Below are 22,889 nucleotides of genomic sequence, written 5' to 3' on the forward strand. Positions count from 1 at the left end.
ATAGAAATATGTAGACAAAAGTTAAACTGAACTACCAAGAAACCAGACTCTGCATACAATGCAACACCACAACACCACAAAAACAGTAATACATGTCCTCAAATACTGTGCAAAATATAAAGACAGTAGATGTAAATTTGAAAAAACTGATACATAACAATCACCACTTTACAAATTAACAAATAAAAATAAAACAAATAATGAGAAATAAGAAAATACCATTTTATTGGACTAATCCCCATAAGCTCGGTCCCCATTCCTGCAAACCACCTGATTCCATCCACACAAGCCTTGAATTGTTTTACATTGAACTTATTATATTAAAGTATAAAAAGAAACAATATTCTGTACAATTGTCAATTTATAAATAGCATCTTCTCCCCACTCTCTCTTCCCTATTTCCCTTCAGCGTCCTCAGCCCACTCTCTCTCCACTTTCCTTCAGTGCACGCACATAAAAACAAGCAAGTAATTTTATATCATTTTCATTCTATTCATTCATAGAAATTAAAGTCTAAATAATGCGTCACATAACAAAACATGATTTTACAAAAATAATTCCCTGCACAGCCAAGCCTGCAAGGATTACTAGATGTCTTTCAGCAGCTCCCCTCCCTCCCTCCCTCCCTCCCCCTTACCTTCGTGGCCAAGTCAAAATGATCTACCAATAATATAATTTTAAAAACACAAAGCACACTGTACGAAGAGAAAATGTTAATTATCATTTATATTCCGCAGGTTTTCAAAGAGGTCAAGGCAGATGACTTTATGCAATGTCACCTCAGTAACAACTATACAAAAATAGACAAATATACCCCCTTCCTTTTTACTAAACCGCAATAGCGTTTTTTAGCACAGGGAGCTGCGCTGAATGCTCCACGCTGCTCTCGACGCTCATAGGTTTCCTGCACTAAAAATCGCTATTGCGGTTTAGTAAAAGGAGGCCATAGTGCAAAATATAGACAGCATGTATAAATTCTCAAAATGGACACATTTTGATCACTAAATTGAAAATAAATTTCGTCAGTCTCTGGTTGCACTTTATTCTTCTGACTGTGCATCCAGTATTTCTTCCCTTCTTTCAGCCTCATGTATGCTTCCTCTCTTCCAGATCTCATTCCCTCCCCCAACTTTTTCTTTGTTTCATCCTGCCCCCTTCTTTCTTTCTCTCTCCATGCCCCCTTTCTTTCTGTATGTCTGTCTTTCTTTCTCTCTCTCTCCGTGCCCCATTTCTTTCTTTCTTTCACCCTGCCCCCTTCTTTCTCTCTCCATGCCCCATTTCTTTCCCTGTCTGTCTTTCTCTCTCTCTCCTTGGCCCATTTCTTTATTTCTTTCACCCTGCCCCCTTCTTTCTTTCTCTCTCCTCATGCCCCCTTTCTTTCTCTGTTTGTCTTTCTCTCTCTCTCTCTCTCTCTCGCTCTCTCTCCATGCCCCATTTCTTTCTTTCTTTCACCCTGGCTCCTTCTTTCTTTCTCTTTTCATGCCCCCTTTTTTTCCTCTATGTCTGTCTTTCTCAATCTCTCCCCATGCCCCATTTTTTTCTTTCTTTCTTTGTTTCACCCTGCCCCCTTTCTTTCTTTCTGGCTCCCTGTCCCCCCTTTCTTTTCTTTCTGGCTCCCTGTCTCCCCCCCTTTCTTTCTTTCTCCCTGCCCTCCCCCATGCCACCGCCATTGGGAAACATGCTGCTGCCAACGCTGCTAGGGAAAGGCTGCCACTGGCCATCGGGAACAGGCCGGCGCTGAGTTCGCCCTGCTTCTCTTCCCCGCGGGGCCGACCAACTCTCGCCGCCCGACATCAATTCTAACGTCAGAGAGGACGTTCTGGACCAGCCAGGCAGCGATTAGCTGGCCCAGAACGTCCTCTCCGACATCAGAATTGACGTCAGGCGGCGAGAGTTGGTCAGCCCGCGGGGAAGAGAAGCAGGGAGGGAGAACTTGGCACTGGCCTATTCCCGATGGTGGCAGTGGCAGTCTTTCCCCAGCAGCAGCCTATTCTCCAGTGGGTGGCCAGCTGTGCACCCCCTTGGGGCGTGCACCTAGGGTGGACCGCCCCCCTCCCTTGGTACGCCACTGCCAGCCAGGAGCCACTTCTGAATAGTTAAGCTTTGAATATCAGCCCCAGCATATTCACTTCGTATTTCCCTCTGTAAAATGTGTCTAAAGTTAAGCACCAAAGTAGAATCGTGCTCAGCGGCTTTCAGCACTGTTTAGACGCCTAACTTTGTAGGCATCCTTTAGAGAATCAGGTTTAGATGTCCAAAAAATGTCCTTACTGTTATAATATTTTATTATTATGTTATTAGAATGACGATTTAATGCTGTTTTTCATTATAATTGTAATACTGGGAATTGGATCTGTTTAATACTTTTATTTATTTCTCTTTCATCAGACAGAGTGACTGGGATTCAAACCTGCAACATTAGGGTAGAAGGCAGTAGATTTAACCAGTGTGTTACAGAGTGAGCTAGCAAGCTACATAGCAGTTGTAAAACCGGGTCTTATAGACATTGTAAGGAAGTAAAGGGGTAAAGGGGCTGGAGGAGTTGCCGTAAATGGTAAAGGGCTGGAGGAGTTTCCATACAGTGAGAGATTAGAGAAACTGGGCCTCTTCTCCCTTGAAAAGAGGAGACTGAGAGGGGACATGATAGAAACATTCGAGTTACTGAAGTGAATAGACTTAGTAAATAAAGACAGGTTGTTCACCCTCTCCAAGTTAGGGAGAACGAGAGGGCACTCTCTAAAGTTAAAAGGGGATAGATTCTGTACAAACATAAGGAAGTTCTTCACCCAGAGAGTGGTGGAAAAATGGAACGCTCTTCCGGAGGCTGTTATGGGGAAAACCCCTCCAGACAAGTTCCTGTTGAACTGGAGTTTATGCAGGTAGGGCTGGTCTCAGGGCACTGGTCTTTGACCTGGGGGCCACTGTGAGAGCGGACTTCTGGGCACAATAAACCACTGGTCTGACCCAGCAGCAGCAAATTCTTATGTTCTTACCTTTGAGCATAGTTTAGGCTTCAGATAGAGTTCTAAGGATGGGACTTAGGCACAGTTTGGACGTGCTTAATGCGATCTGCTAAATAACTCTCTGGGTTTTTATTTTTGCTTTATTAAGCTCTAAATACATTTAATAAACCACCACATAAACAGAGCACATCAATACAAAGATATTGTATGCAAGACCTTCTATTTTTCTGGGCAAACAGTAGTGGTATTTGCTAATTAGAGGAAAAGATCCATTAACTGAAGCACAGCACATGAAATAAGCAGCTTTATGTTTCTTGCTAAAAAGCTACCCTTTTTTTCTCACGAAAGATTGCTCCAATGAGGTCATTCTTGAAACAGGTGGATTCAGCAAATAAAGCACATGGCAAAAATATATAGATTGCATACATATCTTCATTTACAAAAGGTTAAAAACAGATATAGACCTTAATATGGCTTCTACTTCATTGCAAAAGGAGGTTTGCAGCTGCACAATGGTGACCTCATTACTGTGATCTCATAATGAGGTAGAATGCTACAATTAAAATATGTGCTGGGGTAGTTGAACCCATGACTTCTGGAAGAGGAACACAGAGCTTTTACACATTGAACTATAGCAGTTTGCAAGCAGGTGGCTCTGACTGCTGTGTTATCTTAGAACAGTGGATCCTAAACCTGTCCTGGGGGACCCCCAGCCAGTCAGGTTTTCAAGATATCCCTAATGACTATGCATGAGAGAGATTTGCATATAATGGAAGTGACAGGTATGCAAATCTCTCTCATGCATATTCATTAGGGATATCTTGAAAACCTGACTGGCTGGGGGTCCCCCAGGACAGGTTTGGGAACCACTGGCTTAGAAGATCCCTAACCACTTAGATTGGGTGCCTAAATCAGGGGTCCCCAAAGTCCCTCCTTGAGGGCTGAATCCAGTCAGGTTTTCAGGATTTCCCCAATGAATATGCATTGAAAGCAGTGCATGCACATAGATCTCATGTATATTCATTGGGGAAATCCTGAAAACCCAAATGGATTCGGCCCTCAAGGAGGGACTTTGGGGACCCCTGGCCTAAAGCATGCCTAACTTTTAGGCATGACATAGGCGCCCTTTATAGAATCAGGGCCTTAATGTCTACTCCTTTTGACTGTGCATTTTCTATAGATACATCTTTTTTCATCTGAACCCAGAATGGAGGGGGCCACACTGTATGGATCCTATGCCATGTAGATTCATGACTCTATCTAGAAGACAGTATTTGGCTATTTTCAGGAAAGTTATTGAAGCTTTGAATTTTGATTTCTTTATAAGGTAAAGCAATGTGAGTGATGTGAATAAATAAACAATGAAAACAATAGCTCCTTATTTCCTATGCCCTGCCTTAGTGTTAAAAGGAAGAAAGAATTGAATGAAAGAAAAAGAAGAAAAAAAAAAAGAGTGTAACAGTAGCTATCTCTAAATGATTTATTGTTCAAAATCTGTCAGATTGCAGCCCTAAAGGGACAGGATTCTCTAACAGTACTCATGTCTTCTTCACAACTTCCAGAAGAATTTCACAGGCCAGAGAAGAAAATTATTTTGTTCATGTCCCCCCCCCCCCATGGGTGAGCTGTGTATTATTGATGGTTGCAGTACTAGTTTTTCAACAGAAAATGATAGCAATTATTAAACTGCCATGCTAATTAGTGCTTACATTGCTGAAGTTCTTGCATTTTTGACTTGACTCACTTTCTAAATTATATCATTTGCATAGAATTACTAAAAATGCTTTGCTGGTGTTTTGACATTACTCACAACAGCCTAATGTAGCAGAACAGGAGGACAAAGCCCTGCAGTTGTTTTTCTTATAATAGGTAAAATTGGGAGACAGTAACTAACTTGGAAATTACTTTTATCTTTTCAGGAATTCAAACAGAACAATACCTCTAGCCTTTGACGGGATAGGTCAATTTGTAAAGCTTAGCAGAGCTGAAAATGGCAGTCTAACGGCAAGCCCAAGGTAAGTTGCACAGGCTGAAGAGCCCATTCTCGAATCACAAAACAGTCAACGAAGTTACAAGGAAATACTTTTAAAACCAATAGGAGGAAATATTTTTTTTTCACTTGGAGAATAGTTAAGCACTGGAACGCATTGCCAGAGGAGGTGGTAAGAGCGGTTTTATATATGCTGTCTATATTTTGCACTATGGCCCCCTTTTACTAAACCGCAATAGCGGTTTTTAGCACAGGAAACCTATAATGTGTTGTGGTGTTGCATTGTATGCAGAGTCTGGTTTCTTGGCGGTTCAGTTTAACTTTTGTCTACATATTTCTATTTTTAGTTTGTGATTATTCCATATTGGGTGAGGGTGTATCTGTCTGTGTGTATGAAAGGGACATGGCTTCCTGATAGCATCGACTGTACAGGATCAATTGACTGTGCAGGATCTGGCTTGTTTAATTTTACAATGTATGTGTTGGTGTTCTAGTGCTCACTGCAGTGTTTAAGATGCTGCCTTTTCCTAGGTACACTCTTGTTGTGCGATATGTGGATTGTTACTAAAAATCATATTTTTCATATAGATGGGGAGAGGGTGTCAAAAAATGATGGGCCCCGGGTGTCACATATGCTAGGTACGCAACTGGTAGCATGCTACTCCTTGGGTATTAGTGACCTGGATTGGCCACCATGAGTCCGGGCTACTAGGCTAGATAGACTTTTGATCTGACCCAGTAAGGTTATTCTTATGTTATTATGTCCATTCAACAGAACAGACACATCATCACCAGGGCAGGATTAATTTGTCGAGGGCCCCTAAGCACACAAGTACACTGGGCCCCCTGCCCCGCCCCACCCACAATGCCCCACCCTACCCCACCATGCCCTGCCCCCATGTATTTACTTCTTTATTTCCACTTTATTTCTTTTATTTTAAAATTCAAAACAAACAAAGATTACCATACCAGTGCCAGTATACAGTTTTTCTTCTATGCAACCTCCAAACATCTCTGAACAAAACTCCCCTTCCTTCCTAGAGGAAGAGATCTTCAGCTGGCAGGGTTTTGGGAAGCCCACCAATTTATATTTTGCATTTGGGTAGGAGGCAAGGGGCATAGCGGGAAGAAAATTTAGTGCCCATCTTTCTTCAGATCAGTAAACTATACTGCTGTTACAGTATCTCTGTCCTGACCTGAGGAAAGGAGTTATGATCTCTGAATTTGTAAAAAATGTATTAAAATTAGTTCAATAAACAGTATCATCTTATTTCCATTTTCTATTAAACAATTTTCAACACAGCTACAATAATACCTTATTCTAAAGCAAAAATAAATAAATAAATTTTTTCCTACCTTTGTTGTCTGGTTTCTGCTTTCTTCATCTTCTCATCATTCTCTTCCTTCCATCCACTGCCTGCCTCTTCCAGAAAATGTTTGTCTCCCTCTGCCATCTCTGCTCCTGACCCCTCCCCCCTTGGTCTGAGATCCATCACCTTCCCTCTGTTCCCCTCATAGTCTGGCATCTCTCTCCTTCTATCTCTCCTTCCCTCCCCCCCTGTGGTTTTTAGCATCTCTCTTCTCATTTCCATCACTCGGATGTGATATCTCTGTGTCCTTCCCCTTTCTTTGGCATCTCTCTCCTCTCTCTTCCCTTTCCTTTTCTTCTCTGGTCTTTCTTCTCTATTTTCTGCTTCTGTCTAAATTTAATTCTTTCTTACTATTCAGCCCTCAGTTTCCCTCTTATCACTGTGTCTACTCACAGCTTGGCACTCCTTTCCTTCACCCCTCCACTATCTCACTAACTCTATCTTCTTCCCCCCCCCCCCCCCATCCAGCATGTGGGAATGCAGTAGCAGTGGTGATGAGGTGAGGGCTGGGCACAAGTTCTCCCCATTTCCATCATTTACCCTGCTCCCTTCTGTCTCCCGTCTCCCCACTTCCATCATTTGTCTTGCCCTGCCCCTTTCTTCCCACATCCATCATCTGCCCTGCTCCCTTTTGTCTCCCTTCTTACCACATCCATAATCTGCCCTGCTCCCTTCTGTCTCCCTTCTCCCCACATCCATCATCTGCCCTGCTCCCTTTTGGCTCCCTTCTCCCCATATCCATAATGTGCCCTGCTCCCTTCTCTCTCCCTTCTCCCCACATCCATAATCTGCCCTGCTCCCTTCTGTCTCCCTTCTCCTCACTTCCATCATCTGTCCTGCCCTGTCCCTTTCTCCCCACATCCATCATCTGCCCTGCTCTGCCTTGCCCCCTTCTCTCTTTCCCTCCACCCCAGGCCCATCTCACCACTCACCTTTCACTCCTATTTTTTTTTATTTTAGAACGGCGACGCCCCCCCAAGCATCGATCAGCAACATGGCCCCCCCGATCAGCAACGCAGCCCCCCCCTGATCGGCAACACGGGCCCCCCCATTCGGCAATACGAGCCCCCCCATCGATGGAAAGTAATACATACGAGCAACGCGAGTAAGAAAGTCAAGGGGAACTGTAATTTTGCAAGCAGTGCTGCTTGCCCAAAGCTTCCCTCTAACGCGCCCAGGCGGAAACAGGAAGCTGCATCAGAGGGAAGCTTTGGGCAAGCAGTAAAGCTTGCAAAATTACAGTTCCACTTGCCTTTCTTACCCACATTGCTTGTTTGTATTACTTTCTGTCGATGGGGAGGCCCACGTTGCTGATCGGGGGGGCCGCGTTGCCGATCGGGGGGCTGTGTTGCTGATTGGGTGGGGGTACATTGCCAAATGGGGAGGGCCTCCTTCATCAGGCCCCCCTGACCATTTTAGGCCCTAGACACGTGCCTACTGGGTCTATTGGTTAATCCGGCCCTGATCATCACAATCTCATTTGTAAGCCATGGAATCTAGACATAGACTCTGTACTGTTGATGCCCATTCATATTTCACTCATGTAGGGTTCAAGTCATAGAAAATGACAGTGTGACAAAATTCACCACCGTTCCCATCCTGTGCCATTCTTTAGTGTCTATCTCAACCTTAATCCTTCTTCACTAGCATTATTCAATGCAAGGCTTGAGGATCAGTGGTTGTGCTCATTCATACTCTGATTCTTCCCTCTCTCCTTAAAGAATGACCTGGAGATGGTTTCCTTAAGTTATCCATGGTGGCAGGAATGGTGATGAATTTTCTCACCGTATCATTCATCTTTTTTGCTGATTTTCAGTTACATGCCTTCTTCCTCTGCAGGACCCACCCAACTACACACATGCACACACTGCCACAACTTGGCTGCTACCAGTTCTTTGATATGTGAAGGAAGAAGAATGTGTGTAAAAGATGCTGTGTATTGAAATTGTTTTTACATTTATTTAGAGAATAGGTTCTGATTATCTGAGAGTTAATTTTAAAACGTGGGTTCATAAAGACAGCTGCATTCTAATAATGTGTAGAACCTAGAATTGCCCTCAGTTAAAGAATTAGAATGCAAGGGACATTTCCAGAGCTGTGCAATAAGCTCCCTGTTGATTTGAAGAATCTTCAAGATTATGGGAGCTTTAGGAAACATTTGAAAAAAAAAAGTATAAGAATATTATTGTATTTGATTTAGATGATAAAGGAAATCATTGTTTTAAGTAGAAAGGATTATGGGAGGGCTTGGGGGGTTAGATTATAGTATATTGTAACCCACTCTATATAGTATTTTAGTGGAAAGAGGCAGGCAATAAAATCATGCATGAAATTAAATCAGTTTCCACACCTTGAGCCAGCTGCTGTGGGCCTGATGCACTGGGGCATGCTCATATCACATACTTGAATACTCTCACACTCTCACTGTTTGGAAACCTGTTGCCTGATAAGGCACTACATAATGTTGGATAGACTGCTGTTATCTACAGAAATGTGTTCTGGTTAAGATAACTAAAATATACTGTCAAAACCTCTTGTATTGGCCCAGAGGCAGTAGTGTGACCCTACTACTACTGCTACTTATCACTTATATAGTGCTAAAAAGCGTACACCGTGCTGTACATTTTGACATTTATAGACAGTCCCTGCTCGGAAGAGCTTACAATCTACAACCCTCCAGATCTTGCCTTTCTTGAATATTGTCATTCTCCAATGGACCTGTAGGGGGCATGTTTATAACTGGGCACCTCCCCTTAGGTACCCTGAAGGCAGCAGTGGGATTTACAATTTTGAAAATAACCAAGTTTTCAGATGGAATTCAAGGGAAGAGAAGCTGTGATATAGACATTGAAATATCTAGCATATATCAACAGCTAGTATTTTCCTTAGGATAAAGAGTTCAAGGATATGGGGGGGTCATTGTGCAAAGCTAATGGAAGATAAAATGAAAAGGAAAGAGATAAAATACTTTATCACAGAATGAGTGATGGACACCTGGAAAGTAAAAGATGGTAGAATCCAAAACCATGGAAGAATTCAGAAATACATGGGACAGACACATGGGGGAATTCTCTAAATGGCACTCAAAAATAGCCACTGGAAAAGATTGGCAATGTATTTCTCTATAAAGGACACGTACCCTTTAAAGAATAGCACTTAGCTCTGGGCGCCAGATTTAGGCTTGCTGAAACCTGGTGTATCCCAGTGTCCAAGTTAGACACAAAGACCTAGTATTCTATAACGCAGCATGCAACTTTTTGAAATGCCCCTGACCTGCCCATGCCCCTCCAATTGGGCACATCCCTTTTAGATTGCACACTATGGGATTTAGCGCCTATGATTATAGAATGGTGTGCAGCCAGATGTGTGTGCAAATCCTAATTGGTGCCAATTAATGTCAGTAATTGATTGGTCTTGAGCAATCAATTTCAATAAGTTAGATAAAACTGTCAGTTCAACTAAGTGATAAAGTAAATGGTACTTAACTTGAGTGGTAGACCAAGAGGGATAAAGTCGCCAACATGTTTCACCCTTAAGGGGTTTCCTCAGGGCACAATCCCTCAATTTAACTCATTACTCACGACGTGGTCACCCGGTATGTGATCTAAAGATCTCATACCATTAAAGATTTCATACCATTAAATTAGCGACCCGATGACGACAGGGTGCATAAAGCCAACTGTTATGAAAGTCTATTGAACATTTGGTGGCACTTCTGAGGACCGTAAACACGACTGATATAGAAGGCATTTAGAGGAGGTTGAACCATACCATCCCTTTCATTGTGATTCAGAGTAATTGATTGGTAGCATCTGTGGGGACAAAACAGATCACACCGCCTCCTAAAGGACATTGCACTTAGGGATGTGCACTCTGCTTTAATCAGCACTTCTAGACTTTAGAAAATATCATAAGTTCCATGATTCCTGGATCCGAACTCACAGCCCCTGTTATACTAACAAGTAACAGGCACAAGCCCATGCATTACAAAAATAAAATCACTTGTTTATTAGCAGCAGATTACTTCCTTCCCCCCTTTTACAAAACCGTAGGATGGTTTTTAACGCCAACCGCGGCGGTAACAGCTCTGACGCTCATAAGAATCCTATGAGCATCGGAGCTGTTACCACCGTGGCCAAAGCAGTGAATACTTGTCAGGGAAGTTAGAGGAAACTCATACCTAGAATCCTAGGCTCACAACTTGGACTGACTATTTATTCCTACCAATACAAAAACTGAAACAGTTTCAACCTGGCCAGTGAAGCAAGTTCCTCCCTTGGTTCCTGGAGTAAGAGAGCTCATGGAGGAGATGGCAAAAGATGCATGCAATGGAGATGAGCAGTGCAACTTTTTCTTGGGACCTGGGAGTGCATCAGATGCAGGCTGTCTGGCACACTCTGAGGGATTCATCTCTTGGGAAATGCAGAATAGTGCAGAGACGATCTGCTAGGTGCTGAGAGGTTTTACGAGCTGATGAACTCTGAAGCACTGGCAGCTTAGATCCAGCTGTCACCAGATAACTTCTCACTTCCCAAGAGGTTCCTTATATTTAGTTCTTGTAAGAAACTTTGACCCCCCCACCCCCCAGTGCTTTTTGTTCCAGACATTTTGACTCCACAAGCGTGACCTCTTTTACGTACAGTGCCTGAGGTACTGTTCTTGACTTGGATAAACACAGTTTCTTGAGGCATCACTCAAGTAGGCCAAAGGCATCTTCCTGGCTACTCAGTGGACCTCGGCAAATTCAAGCTAAAAGCTACGCAGCACTGAGACGATGTCTATAGTTTGTAGTATAACAGAACAATAACAAAAAGAAAGACCTATGTTCCACACTATAGCTGGAGAAACCAAAACAAAAACATGGAGTGGAAAAAAATGTTAAAAAATGTATAAAAATATAAAAACAATGCACTACTGTTTGTGAAAACAATTTGTTCAGCAACATAATGATACATATGATTCAAAAGCCTGTTTGACGATATAGATGAACATAAGAATTGCTGCTGCTGGGTCAGACCTGTGGTTCATCGTGTCCAGCAGTCCGCTCACGCAGTGGCCCTTAGGTCAAAGACCAGTACCCTGCGTCTAGCCTTACCTGCCTGCTTGTCTAGAATGACACACCTATTGCACTGGAAAAAGAGATTATGTCCTTACCTTGATAATATCTTTTCCAGTAGATAGGAGTATCATTCTAGGCTCCCGCCCTGTCCTTCCTTCTCCTTCTCCTTCCTACTGTCTCATTCTGTTATGCTTCTCCAGGTTATATCTTGGATGCCAGTCAGCCCTTTGGGCCCTGAATCATGATGTAGAATATGATTTAGCATCTACAGGGGTACTTCCAGAGCTCCTTTGATGCTTCTGTTGGCTGTTACTTGTTCATTGAGTGTTTGAGAGTTAGTATGTTTGAGCAGAACAGTTGATTTGTTTGGGAAATTTTCCACTGTTGTCCTTACTTCACCTGATGTCAATGGAGCTCTTGTTTGCTTAAGTTTAGGGGATGAATAACTTATGTGCATGACAGAAGAGCGGGACTTGGGTGTGATTGTATGTGATGATCTTAAGGTGGCCAAACAGGTTGAAAAGTGACGGCAAAAGCTAGAAGGATGCTAGGGTGCATATGGAGAGGTATGGCTAGTAGGAAAATGGAGGTATTGATGCCCCTGTATAAGACTTTGGTGAGACCTCATTTAGAATATTGTATACAATTCTGGATGCTGCACCTTCAAAAAGATATAAAAAGGATGGGGTCGGTCTAGAGGAAGGCTATTAAGTGGTATGTGGTCTTCATTATAAGGCGTATGGGGACAGACTTAAAGATCTCAATCTGTATACTTTGGAGGAAAGGCGGGAGAGGGGAGATATGATAGAGACATTTAAATATCAAAATCCAAACAATGCTATTAGCCAAGTGCTGGAGTTACCCACTGAAGCACATTTAAAAATAGTGGAGAAAGAGCCTCAACTGCATTCAATATGCTTTCGATGTCAGACGGCAACCCATCAGGCTACAAGCCATTCAATTTCTGTCTCTTAGGCAAAAAAACTCCACAAAAGGCAAAATGCAACTTTCAAAATGGGTACCTAACACCATAGTGCACAGGGAAAACAATCAAAGAAGAAACAATGCTGAACTTATCTTCACAAGCTGACAAACTTCTCACAGACCGTTGCATTCAGCCTCGCTGATGATCATGATGGTACAGCGCCCCAGCTAGTCCACAATGTTGCAGTGAAGAAAAGGCAGTTCTTTCTTCCAACAAGGATCTTGTTTCGCCATCAAGTGGCTGTGTCAGGGAAATTTCCAATGTTCTTACTCTCTCCAGCTCCGTGCACTGAAGGCTCCAAAATGACACCCAGACTTAAGCTCAGAAAACATAAAAATCAAACTAATAAAACGCACACCATTCAATCCTTTGATTTAGTCCTTTTATTAGTTTGATTTTTGATTTTTCCCCTCCCACCCAAACCTTCTTCCATCCCTCCATATCTGATCCTTCTTTCAACCTCCCTCATCCACCCCCAACAGCTTATCTGTCTTCAACCCAAATAAAACACAAATTCCAGTAAATGAACAAGAAATGACATAAAATGAAAATTTTCTACCTGCCCATGCTTACATATTTAAAATGTACAATAAAACAGGTTGGACGGATTTTGTTCAAGTGAGTAATATAGCTGTCCAGCATTAAATTTTCAGCAGTAGCCTGCTAAATGAACTGGCCAATTCTTTAATTTAGCCCTCCCTATTCTTTAGGTTATGTTGCCATCTAGTGGTCAATGTACTGAAAGTTTGAAAAAGAAAGGTGTGTAATATGAATGAGGATTTTTTTTTTTTATTAAACTATGCTTCTTCAAATATTACCAATTATTTTTAGTATCTCTTAAGGCAATCTTTCATTGTATTCATCACTATCTGCCTTTTTGAAAAGGACAAAGCATCAAAATAAAAGTCTAGAGCTTCTGCCTGTGTAAAATTAAAAATTCTTAAGGCTAAATGTACTATTTTTTTTTTTTCATTTTGTGCCTTTAGAGAAAATACTATATACTTCTAATTATTACTGTTATACAGGAAAGTAATTACACTATGCAACAATTATTTTTTTGTTCCTGGGTAATAAGTGTTTTTTTTCATAATTGCCTATGCCACATAAGTATAGAAAATGGCTATCATTCTCAAATTTTGCTTTTGTGACCAGGACATTGATATTTTGAAATGTACCTTTTTTGCAGAATATTCCAGATTGATTCCAAGCTAAGTAAACAAAGGGGACCTTTTACCAAGGTGCAGTAGGGTATTGCCAGTTCTGGAGGTGCACCACACTTGCCATTGCAGTAAAAAAAAAAAAAAAAAAAAGATTTACCACTCAGAAATTCAGTCAGTAAGGCTGTGGACAGTAAGGGGCAGAGGAAGGAATATTTTGTCACAATGCACCAGCGTGCTGTGATAAAGTTGTGGAATCAAATAGACTAAACCCACAATTTGGAACACCTTAAATACTAGTGAAAAAATAGTTCCTAAAGGATTCAAAGTTTGACAAGGTGGGTTGCGCAAAAAAACTCAAGAGAAGAATAAACCTCCCAAAACAATATTTTAAATTTAGTGAGAAGCCCTCAGTATAGATTGAAAAGTCAGACAAACTCAAAGGCGTTTAATACTTCAACCTGTGATTGAAACAAAGCTCAATGCACTACACCATCATAGAGTCTTCTAATGTGCAAGTAATAAAGAGTGAAAAATGTGCAATCCACTTTGAAAAACAATGTCTGTGCAGCTCTACCAATATAAAGGAAAGGACTTATCTCCATGTGAAACGTTGGAATCAAGTCGTAAAACTTCCAAAGAGGGCAAATTGATTGTTTCAGTTCATATTGCTGTCAATCTGCAAAAGGCAATGTTGGTTCAACTGAGCATCAGTTTCTGAAATAATCCTTCATCAGGAACCTCCTCATACTGAAATACAGTCCATTTAGAAAAGGGGCCAAGCAACTGAACAGTATGAAAAAAACCAAGCCGGGGACATGATCGAAACATTCAGGATAATGAAGGGAGTAGACTTAGTAGATAAAGACAGGTTGTTCACCTTCTCCAAGGTAGAGAGAACAAGAGGGCGCTCTCTAAAGTTAAAATGGGATAGATTCCGTACAAACATAAGAAAGTACTTCTTCACCCAGAAAGTGGCAGAAAACTGGAACGCTCTTCTGGAGGCTGTTATAGGGGAAAACACCCTCCAGGGATTCAAGACAAAGTTAGACAAGTTCCTGCTGAACCAGAACGTACTCAGATAGGGCTAGTTTCAGTTAGGGCACTGGTCTTTGACTTGAGGGCTGCCGTGGGAGCGGACTGCTGAGCACGATGGACCACTGGTCTGACCCAGCAGCGGCAATTCTTATGTTCTAGTGATAAAGTGGTGCAGCAATTCTTACCACTAGGTTAGGGCAGGAGCCTTTACCAACTGCAAAAAAGCAAGTGGTGAGGGCTTTTCAGATGTGCTGTTACTGCAGCACATGTGGGCAGGAACCTGCATCTTGGCAGACACATCTACAAGCTATGCTTTTTTGATGCTAAATTGATGGTAGGTGCCTGCTGCACTAATGTTGGCCATAAGCCTTAATAAAAGGGCCCCTTAGAGTAACTCCAGGAACTTTCTAGAACTTTCCATCAATATAAATAGTGGTATACTATAACTATATAGATCTTAAGCCCACCAGCTCAGTTCAGTTCCAACTGCCTAAGTGGTAAGATATCTACATTGTTTTAGATAGCATCCAGAGTCTGCAAACATTCAGCAGATGCATTTTCCTATGTATGAGGCCAGTTTATGAAAACAAAGGAAAAAGTACTTCATAGAAGCATCTACTAAGATGTGTGATGCCTACAAGGCATATTTTGTCTTGCCTGTTGGTGATCAAGACAAACCTCTGCCACAAAACTCTGGGAGGTAAGGCAATCTTGTTTCAGAACTTTCGACTACAAAATTTCTTAAAATGTTTAATTTTGAAAAATATTTAAATTTTAAAATTTTCAACATTATTTGAAAATATATCATACATGAAATATATGCGAGCATCTTGTACACGTATGTGAAAATATATGCGAGAATCAGGTACACATGTATCATAGGTGAAATAAATTTATTGTTTTCATTACCAGAATTTCATTTTGTTCTTCTATAGGATGGTACAGAGGGAAAAAGAGAGCCATGAAGTTTGCTATCCCAAGAATTTGATAAGAACCCAGCAAGTCAGAGAGTGAGGGAGACGTTGTTGATTCAGTTTACAATATCAGTGGTGAGAGAAACCCATACTATCCAAACCATAAAGACCTCAACAACTTGATCAGAGATCTTGGTCTCACCAAGTCCAATGCCCAACTTTTGGCGTCTAGGCTCAAGCAGTGGAACTTATTGGATGAAAGTGTTCAAGTCACAGATCAGGGGAAGTGTCACAAAGCTTTTTCCACCTTCTTCTCCCATCAAGATGGACTGCTTCTGCCACAATGTAACAAGTCTGTGTGAGGCAGTTGGAATTGCCTGTAACCAATAAATAAATAAATAAATGGTGTCTCTTCACTGACAGCTCATCAAGGAGCATTAAAGCTATGCTGCCCCATAACGGGAATAAGTACCAATCTCTTCCACTGACTCACTCAGTGCATCTCAAAGAGGATTACAACAGCATCAAGATCTTACTAGATGCCTTAAAGTATGAATACGGCTGGAAGGTCATCAGATACTTCATAATGATGGCATTCCTAATGGGTCTCCAAGGCGGTTTTATCAAGTTTCCCTATTAACATTTTCTTTGGGACAGCAGGAACACAAAGGTGCATTACCAAAGGCAGACAGACCACAGCGGACCAAATTCTCTGTGGAGAGAAACAATATCAAATGGAAACCACTGGTGGACCCCCAAAAGGTATTGATGCCACCACTGCACATCAAGTGGGGTCTAATGAAACAATTTGTCAGATCTCTAGATAAGGAGTTGGCAGCCTTCAAGTACCTTCAAGACATCTTCCCTAATCTATCTGAGGTAATGGTCAAAGCTGGTGTCTTTGTTGGACCACAGATAAAGAAGATCCTGGAGTTCAAGGAATTTCCCAAGAAGGTAACTAGTGTAATAGGCAAAGGGGCCTATCAAACAATGCAGTGTCCACAGGGCTGAGATATGCTCAAAGTCCACTGGGGGGAGCTCTGTTTCCAGAAGGAGGACTAACAAAGGTCAGGCTAGTGTTCAGTGAGAACTACACTTCCCAGGAGGCTTGGAGGTTGATCTTTGGAAATGCTGGGAATCTAGGGAAAACCTGGCATGGAATCACCTAAGAAAATGATGTAAGAGATAGAACCTTATGCTCAGAGAAGAGATAGGTCCCAACAGTTTCCTGAAGTAACCAGGGATGAGTCTGGAAGTTTCTCAACCCCTAGATAAAAACAGGTGAACTTGATGAGGAGAAGAAGGGATGTGCCTGAACTGTCTGAGCCTGAAACCTGAAGGGAGAAAGTCTGACTGATTTAGGAAGGATCCATGGATGACACATGGTACTACAAACCATGTGTGATTCTGCATAAGGAGAATGGATAGAGTTACCAGAGAACTGTTCACAGAAGGGAAATCCAGTAGAGCATAGAGAGTAAAGGGACTGTGGAAAGTTTCCAGTTCTCTGTTTGTATTATAATTAGAGTAGTACTGGAGAAAGTAATAAGCGAGCACTGATTAATCAGATAAGTTGCATGGTTAATTCAGGAATGCTGGGAGACTTTAGACACCAGTATTGTTTTGTTTCCTTTGGTTATCAGCCAGGGTGGAAGATGACATGAGAGGTGACTCAGTGAAGAGTGAATGTCATCCAGGGTGTGGAGGCAGATAACCAAACAGAAACCCATACTCCACTTACTAGGGGGAGTGCAAGAGAAGTTGAAGATAAGGAATCTAAATAGACTATACTTTTAAAGCTGTGTTCTTTAGTGGAGAAATGACAGCAAACAAGGATGTGATACCACAGAAAATCAGGCTATGTTGTACAAAATGAACTTCTGACAAGGAGAAAGGTATTGGAATGACCTTACCCTGAGTATAAAGTCACCTGGAAATAAAGACCTCTGGCAGGAATTAGAGGGTTAACCCAAGATCCTGCATAGAGAATGACAAGAGACATAATTTGTTGCTATTCCCACAGTTAACCACATGTACCATCCCTATATTGTTCTTTAGTACTTGTCTAAACCTCAGTCCTTTTACACCAACATTCTTCAATGCAAGGCTTGAGGGTCAGCGGCTGTGCCCATTCATACTCTGGTTGAGAATCTGGTGAATTACAGTAAAATGGGCTGTAGGATGTCTCTCAAAGTCCATATCCTTGATGCTCATTTTGAGACATTCAAGCAGAACATGGAAGCATACTCAGAGGAGCAAGGTGAATGCTTCTGCTACGATATGCTGGACTTCGAGCATCACTAGGACAATATAATGAGAACATGATGGGAGACTACATCTGGAGGCTGATTTGTGAATGCAACTTACAATATAATTGCACATCTCAAAAAAACTGTTTACTTCTAAATGTTCTGTGGTCATCTTTATATAACTTCAATATAAATACATGTTAATTGTGACTCATAAGTTGCTTTTTTATAACTTTATACGAATGAAAAGATGAAAATTTGGCATTTTCACATTTTAAATAAGTAAATTGCAAAATTTGACTATCCTGGTCACAAAAGCAAAGTTTTATGGAAATAACAGACTTTTTCTTTACGCTTTAGGCATGAGCAATTAGGAAATTATACTTACTGCCCAGGAACAAAAACCATGTTGCATTGTGTTATTTGAACTCACTAGGGTGGATGGAATACTAAAGTATCGTAGATTCAGAGTATCAAAGAAATGACCGAGGGACCCTACAACTTAATAGTGGGAGTTATTGCATTAGCCTATTGTTTATTATTCTTTGGACCACTTGGTTAGACAATTTCTGTTTATTGCTAGAGTGGTAACTGCATCATAGATTGTATATCTATGTAAGTGGACTTTGGGATATTCTATCAAATGAGGGGTGGGAAGGGGAAAATTTATAGTCTCATTTGTTTTGTGCAGGGACATGTTTCTTTCCTGGATATTAGCTAGGCTATTGTAAATCTCTGGATACCAAATATAATGCGGATTGACAGTCAACCTTCTCTTCCAGTGACCAGTGTCTCAAATACTCAGTGATTCATCTGCAGTGCAATAATAAATGTGAGTAAATTTTCTTGTTAGTAATCCAATACTCTTTCTTTTCACCCTATGCAGCCTACCATACTAGGAAACCTTTGATGTTCTTATGTGATGTATTAATGGTAGATAATAAACAAGAAGGGGTATACTGCATCTGTAACCTTTTCATAAAAATCTTTCTTTCTCCAATGAAGCATGTGGGAAAAGGCTCATAATTCCCAAGACCAGCTCTAAGATTGTTGGTGGAAGTGATGCGACTGAAGGAGCATGGCCATGGATCGTTTCCCTCTATTACAATGGAAGGCCAACCTGTGGAGCTTCCCTTCTTAGCAAAGAGTGGCTCCTGTCAGCAGCTCATTGCGTATATGGGTAAGGTTCAACCACTTCCTTCTTTTCAAAAGCACAGGAAATTCTTTGTTCTGATCTTATATGATGGAATAATGGAACATAAAACCCAATTACATCCAAAAACTAGTGAGGAAGTGATAAGCAAAGATGAAGATCTTCCCTGTCACATCTACATTTTGTAAGAGGTTCCATGAGAAAACCCTAGCTATCTATTCAACGTTCAAAAGCAGGATTTGAAATTGGGTGAAATAACCAGGAACAATATATTTCTAGGGCAGTGGTTCCAAAACATGGTCCTGAAGACGCCCCAGCTAGTCAGGTTTTCAGGGTTTCCACAATGAATATTCATGTAAAAGATTTGAATGCGGTGGAAGCAGTGTATATAAATCTCTGTCATGGATATTCATTGTGGATATCCCGTAAACCTAACAGGCTGGGATGCCTTGAGGACCAGGTTTGGAAATCACTTCTCTAGGTGAATTCTAGTCGATCAGGTTTTCAGGATATCAGTACTGAATAGACATAATAGAGATTTGCATGTACTCGGGATGAAAGTTATCGTATGCACAGTTATTGTGGGTATCCTGAAAGCCTGACAGGCTAGGAGCTCCCTAGGATAAGTTTGGGAAGAACTGCCCTAGAAGGTTTTACGAGGAACGGCTGGATAGGTTGCGGCTATACTCTCTCTAGGAACGCAGAGAGAGGGGAGACATGATCGAGACGTTCAAATATCTCACGGGCCGTATCGAGGTGGAAGAAGATATCTTCTTTTTCAAAGGTCCCACGGCTACAAGAGGGCATCCATGGAAACTCAGGGGAGGTAAGCTGCATGGTGACACCAGAAAGTACTTTTTCACCGAGAGAGTGGTGGATCGCTGGAATGGCCTTCCACTTAAGGTGATTGAGGCCAGCAGCGTGCCCGATTTTAAGACAAAATGGGATCGACATGTGGGTTCTCTTCACAGAGAAAGGTAGGGGAGGGTCATTGAAGTGGGCAGACTGGATGGGCCGTGGCCCTTATCTGCCGTCTATTTCTATGTTTCTATGTTTCTATGTTTCTATACTCGTATGTGGGCTCTCTGTATTTAGACCTACTGTACTGCTGCCATAGGTAGACAGAGACATCTTCAATGATAGCCATATTGGGCTGACAAGGAAAAGTATGCAGACACTATTGACAGGTGCATTCGATTGTAAAATTGCCTCCTTAATGACAATCAACATGTTTTATGTGCAGCTTCTACCCATTAGCTGAGAGAATTCTACATGTTTTAAAGCATACTGTTTACAAATCCAGTTCTCTAGATTTCTCCTGGCAAGCAAAAGTTCATTGCCTTCAAATGAAATGGCATCAGAGTATGTGAAGTAAATCTTGTTTACTGCCCCTCCCTCCCCTGTTATTTAGGCATTTGGGTTCTTTCACCCTTACAGAACTTATTCAGCCTCTTTATTATTATCTTTTGATCTTTATGGCTTAGGTGGTAAGAAAACAGTTTTCTCAATCCATGCCCTTTAAGCAGACTCCTTAACTACCAGTGCCAGAGAGCTACTGACTAATTGCAGGGTAGATTTTAAGTTAGCTGTTTAAAGAATCATAATATTCAAGGTAATTGCTGTCCCATAATTGTATTGTTGTTTTAGCACTGTAAAATAAATCATTCTGTCTTGGCTGTGTTCCAGGAACCCACTGATAATTCCAGGTTCTGCAAACTTCAGGTCTGTGGCATAGTTAGAAAACCTTAAGTGCTCTCTAATTAGAGTGCACTATCCCACTTCATCAGACAGAAAATACAAATTATATGCTGTGTTGAGGGATCCAATATTAGTGCAAATAAAAACATCTAAAATGAGTCAAGCCCTCTGTTTGATCACAGATGAACCTTGAGGTTTCTCTGCATTTCACAGACGGAATTCTCAACCAGCGCAGTGGAAGGCAGTGCTGGGCTTGCACTCCCAGTTGAACCTGACCAGTACCCCAGCAGTTATCCGGGTAATTGATCAAATCATCATCAATCCACACTACAATAAAAGGACAAAAGACAGTGACATCATACTGATGCATCTTGAGCAGAAAGTGAATTACACAGGTAAAAATACAACTGCGCTCTAAGTATGTCTGGAATAAAAGAAACCAATTTTGTGATTTCCTAACATGGGATTTTCCAACCCTGTCATGGGAACCCCAGAGCCAGTCAAATTTTCAGGATGTCCAAAATAAATATTCATGCAGACTCATCTAAAGCATTTTCATTGTGGGTGTCTGAAAATCTGACTGGCTGTGGAATCCTCAGGACAGGTTTGGTTCAGGGTCCCAGTCCTAACATGTTCTTCGCCTATCACTACTGGCCTTATTTTGAGTTCACAGTGGACGAAAAGCTCGTTTGGGCAGCTAGCTACTTCTCAAACATTCCAGTAACATCAGCTGCTTTCTGGAGTAATCCTCACACCAGCATAAGTGAATGGGCATTGGAGAATTAAGTGACTTAGCCAGACTCACAAGCAGCAGCACTGGGATTTGATCTCATAACCTCTGGGCATAGAGGCAGCAGCTCTACCAGTGAGCCACATCTTATGATTCATGCATGTTATGCATACAGGTTTCTGCATGAGTAGGGAAGCCAGTGCTGGAAAGGCTACGAATAATAAACAGACCCTGGACTCTTTTTATTCATAGGGTCTCATATTTAAAACTTACTCCTTTGAATGAGAATCAGGCCACGTTTAAAAACAGGATGGGCCAGGATAGAATATCTGATAGCTTGAGACAATTGCCATGTTTATAAAATATGAAGATCTTTTGTCACATTGCATCTCATATAACATTTTATAACATTTATAACACCCATTCCACTATCAGAATTACCCAAACACATGTAAATTACTGCATTGGCTAAATACGGCACAAAAGTTTCACATTTTAAAACTTTTGCTACTTTTATGCACAGAAATAAAGGTTAAAACCATATAAAGTGCTATTTTTCTGCTTGACTGCCATAATATATTTTTTTTACATCCTGTTTTAATAGATTTTATCCAGCCCATCTGTTTGCCAGAAAAACAGCAGGAGTTTTTGCCGGGAATGAATTGTTCTATCGCTGGCTGGGGAAGAACAGACTATCAAGGTATTATGTCCCTTCCTTCCCTCCATAGATGCACAACTATGCCTATCTCCATACACACAACTACAGCCAACAAACTGCAGTATTACGATTGTGGAAGAACTGGTGCCACACCAAGATGGATCTGGAAAGGAGTGTCTTAGCTGGTAACAAATCCTGTGATTTTGAAGAAGGGCCTGAGTGAAAAGATTTGTGCACCGTCGTTAGGTAGATTTCAAGGGGCTAAAGCCTGAGGGAACAGCTTTCTCTGCCAGCCTGCTAAGTCTTCTCATGCACCAGGGACTTCTTTAACAAATGACTGTTGCTACCATAACGAAATATGGGAGTATATCCTTATTAAACGGGGCTACTGGGTCATGCAAAGCAATCAGAGGTGCACTTGAGTTTGGCCTCATGTCTGAAATTAAGATGGAATCTAGCTTACATCTTAATGGCCACAATCAATTCAAATTACATCAGAAGCAGGAGGGTTAAAGGAACCAGTTACCGCAACCTTTCCTTAATAGAATTGTTCTTTAGGTCTAAGTAATTTGTAAGACAGATGAAGCTGAAGATATTTTCACATGCACTTCATTAGATGTACTGAAAACCACATAAATTAATCCTAGGTATAAAAGATAAATCTCTAATCTTCAAGTGTCCTAAACTATATAAATGGGTGATGGACTGGAAATATTCAGCTCACAGCATTGCTTCTCTTGCTGCAGGTGACAGATGATGGAGAGGTATCTTGGAATCAATTTTATAAAGTGTGCCAAAAGTTAGGTGGACAAACACAGTGTGCTGAGTGTGAATTCTATAATGGCATCTGGGCAACCAGATTCCATTACAGAATATTACCATAAGGCAGTAGTTATGTGCTAACATGTAGCATGTTTATACCATA

The 22,889-nt window shown here is 41.4% G+C and overlaps 1 protein-coding gene across 1 annotated transcript in view; it reads left to right on the forward strand.

Moving 5' to 3' along the window:
- The window catches only part of TMPRSS15 (transmembrane serine protease 15), a 306,859-nt gene that overhangs the window by 273,104 nt on the left and 10,866 nt on the right, over window positions 1-22,889 (forward strand). Inside the window, exons 23-27 of the mRNA XM_033942905.1 lie at window positions 4,883-4,978; window positions 18,508-18,557; window positions 18,731-18,905; window positions 20,790-20,971; window positions 21,911-22,006. Coding sequence (XP_033798796.1) covers window positions 4,883-4,978; window positions 18,508-18,557; window positions 18,731-18,905; window positions 20,790-20,971; window positions 21,911-22,006 — 599 coding nt within the window. The remainder of the gene's footprint in view (window positions 1-4,882; window positions 4,979-18,507; window positions 18,558-18,730; window positions 18,906-20,789; window positions 20,972-21,910; window positions 22,007-22,889) is intronic.

This window comes from Geotrypetes seraphini, chromosome 4, assembly GCF_902459505.1.
Source record: "Geotrypetes seraphini chromosome 4, aGeoSer1.1, whole genome shotgun sequence".
In the NCBI taxonomy this organism is placed as follows: Eukaryota; Metazoa; Chordata; class Amphibia; order Gymnophiona; family Dermophiidae; genus Geotrypetes; species Geotrypetes seraphini.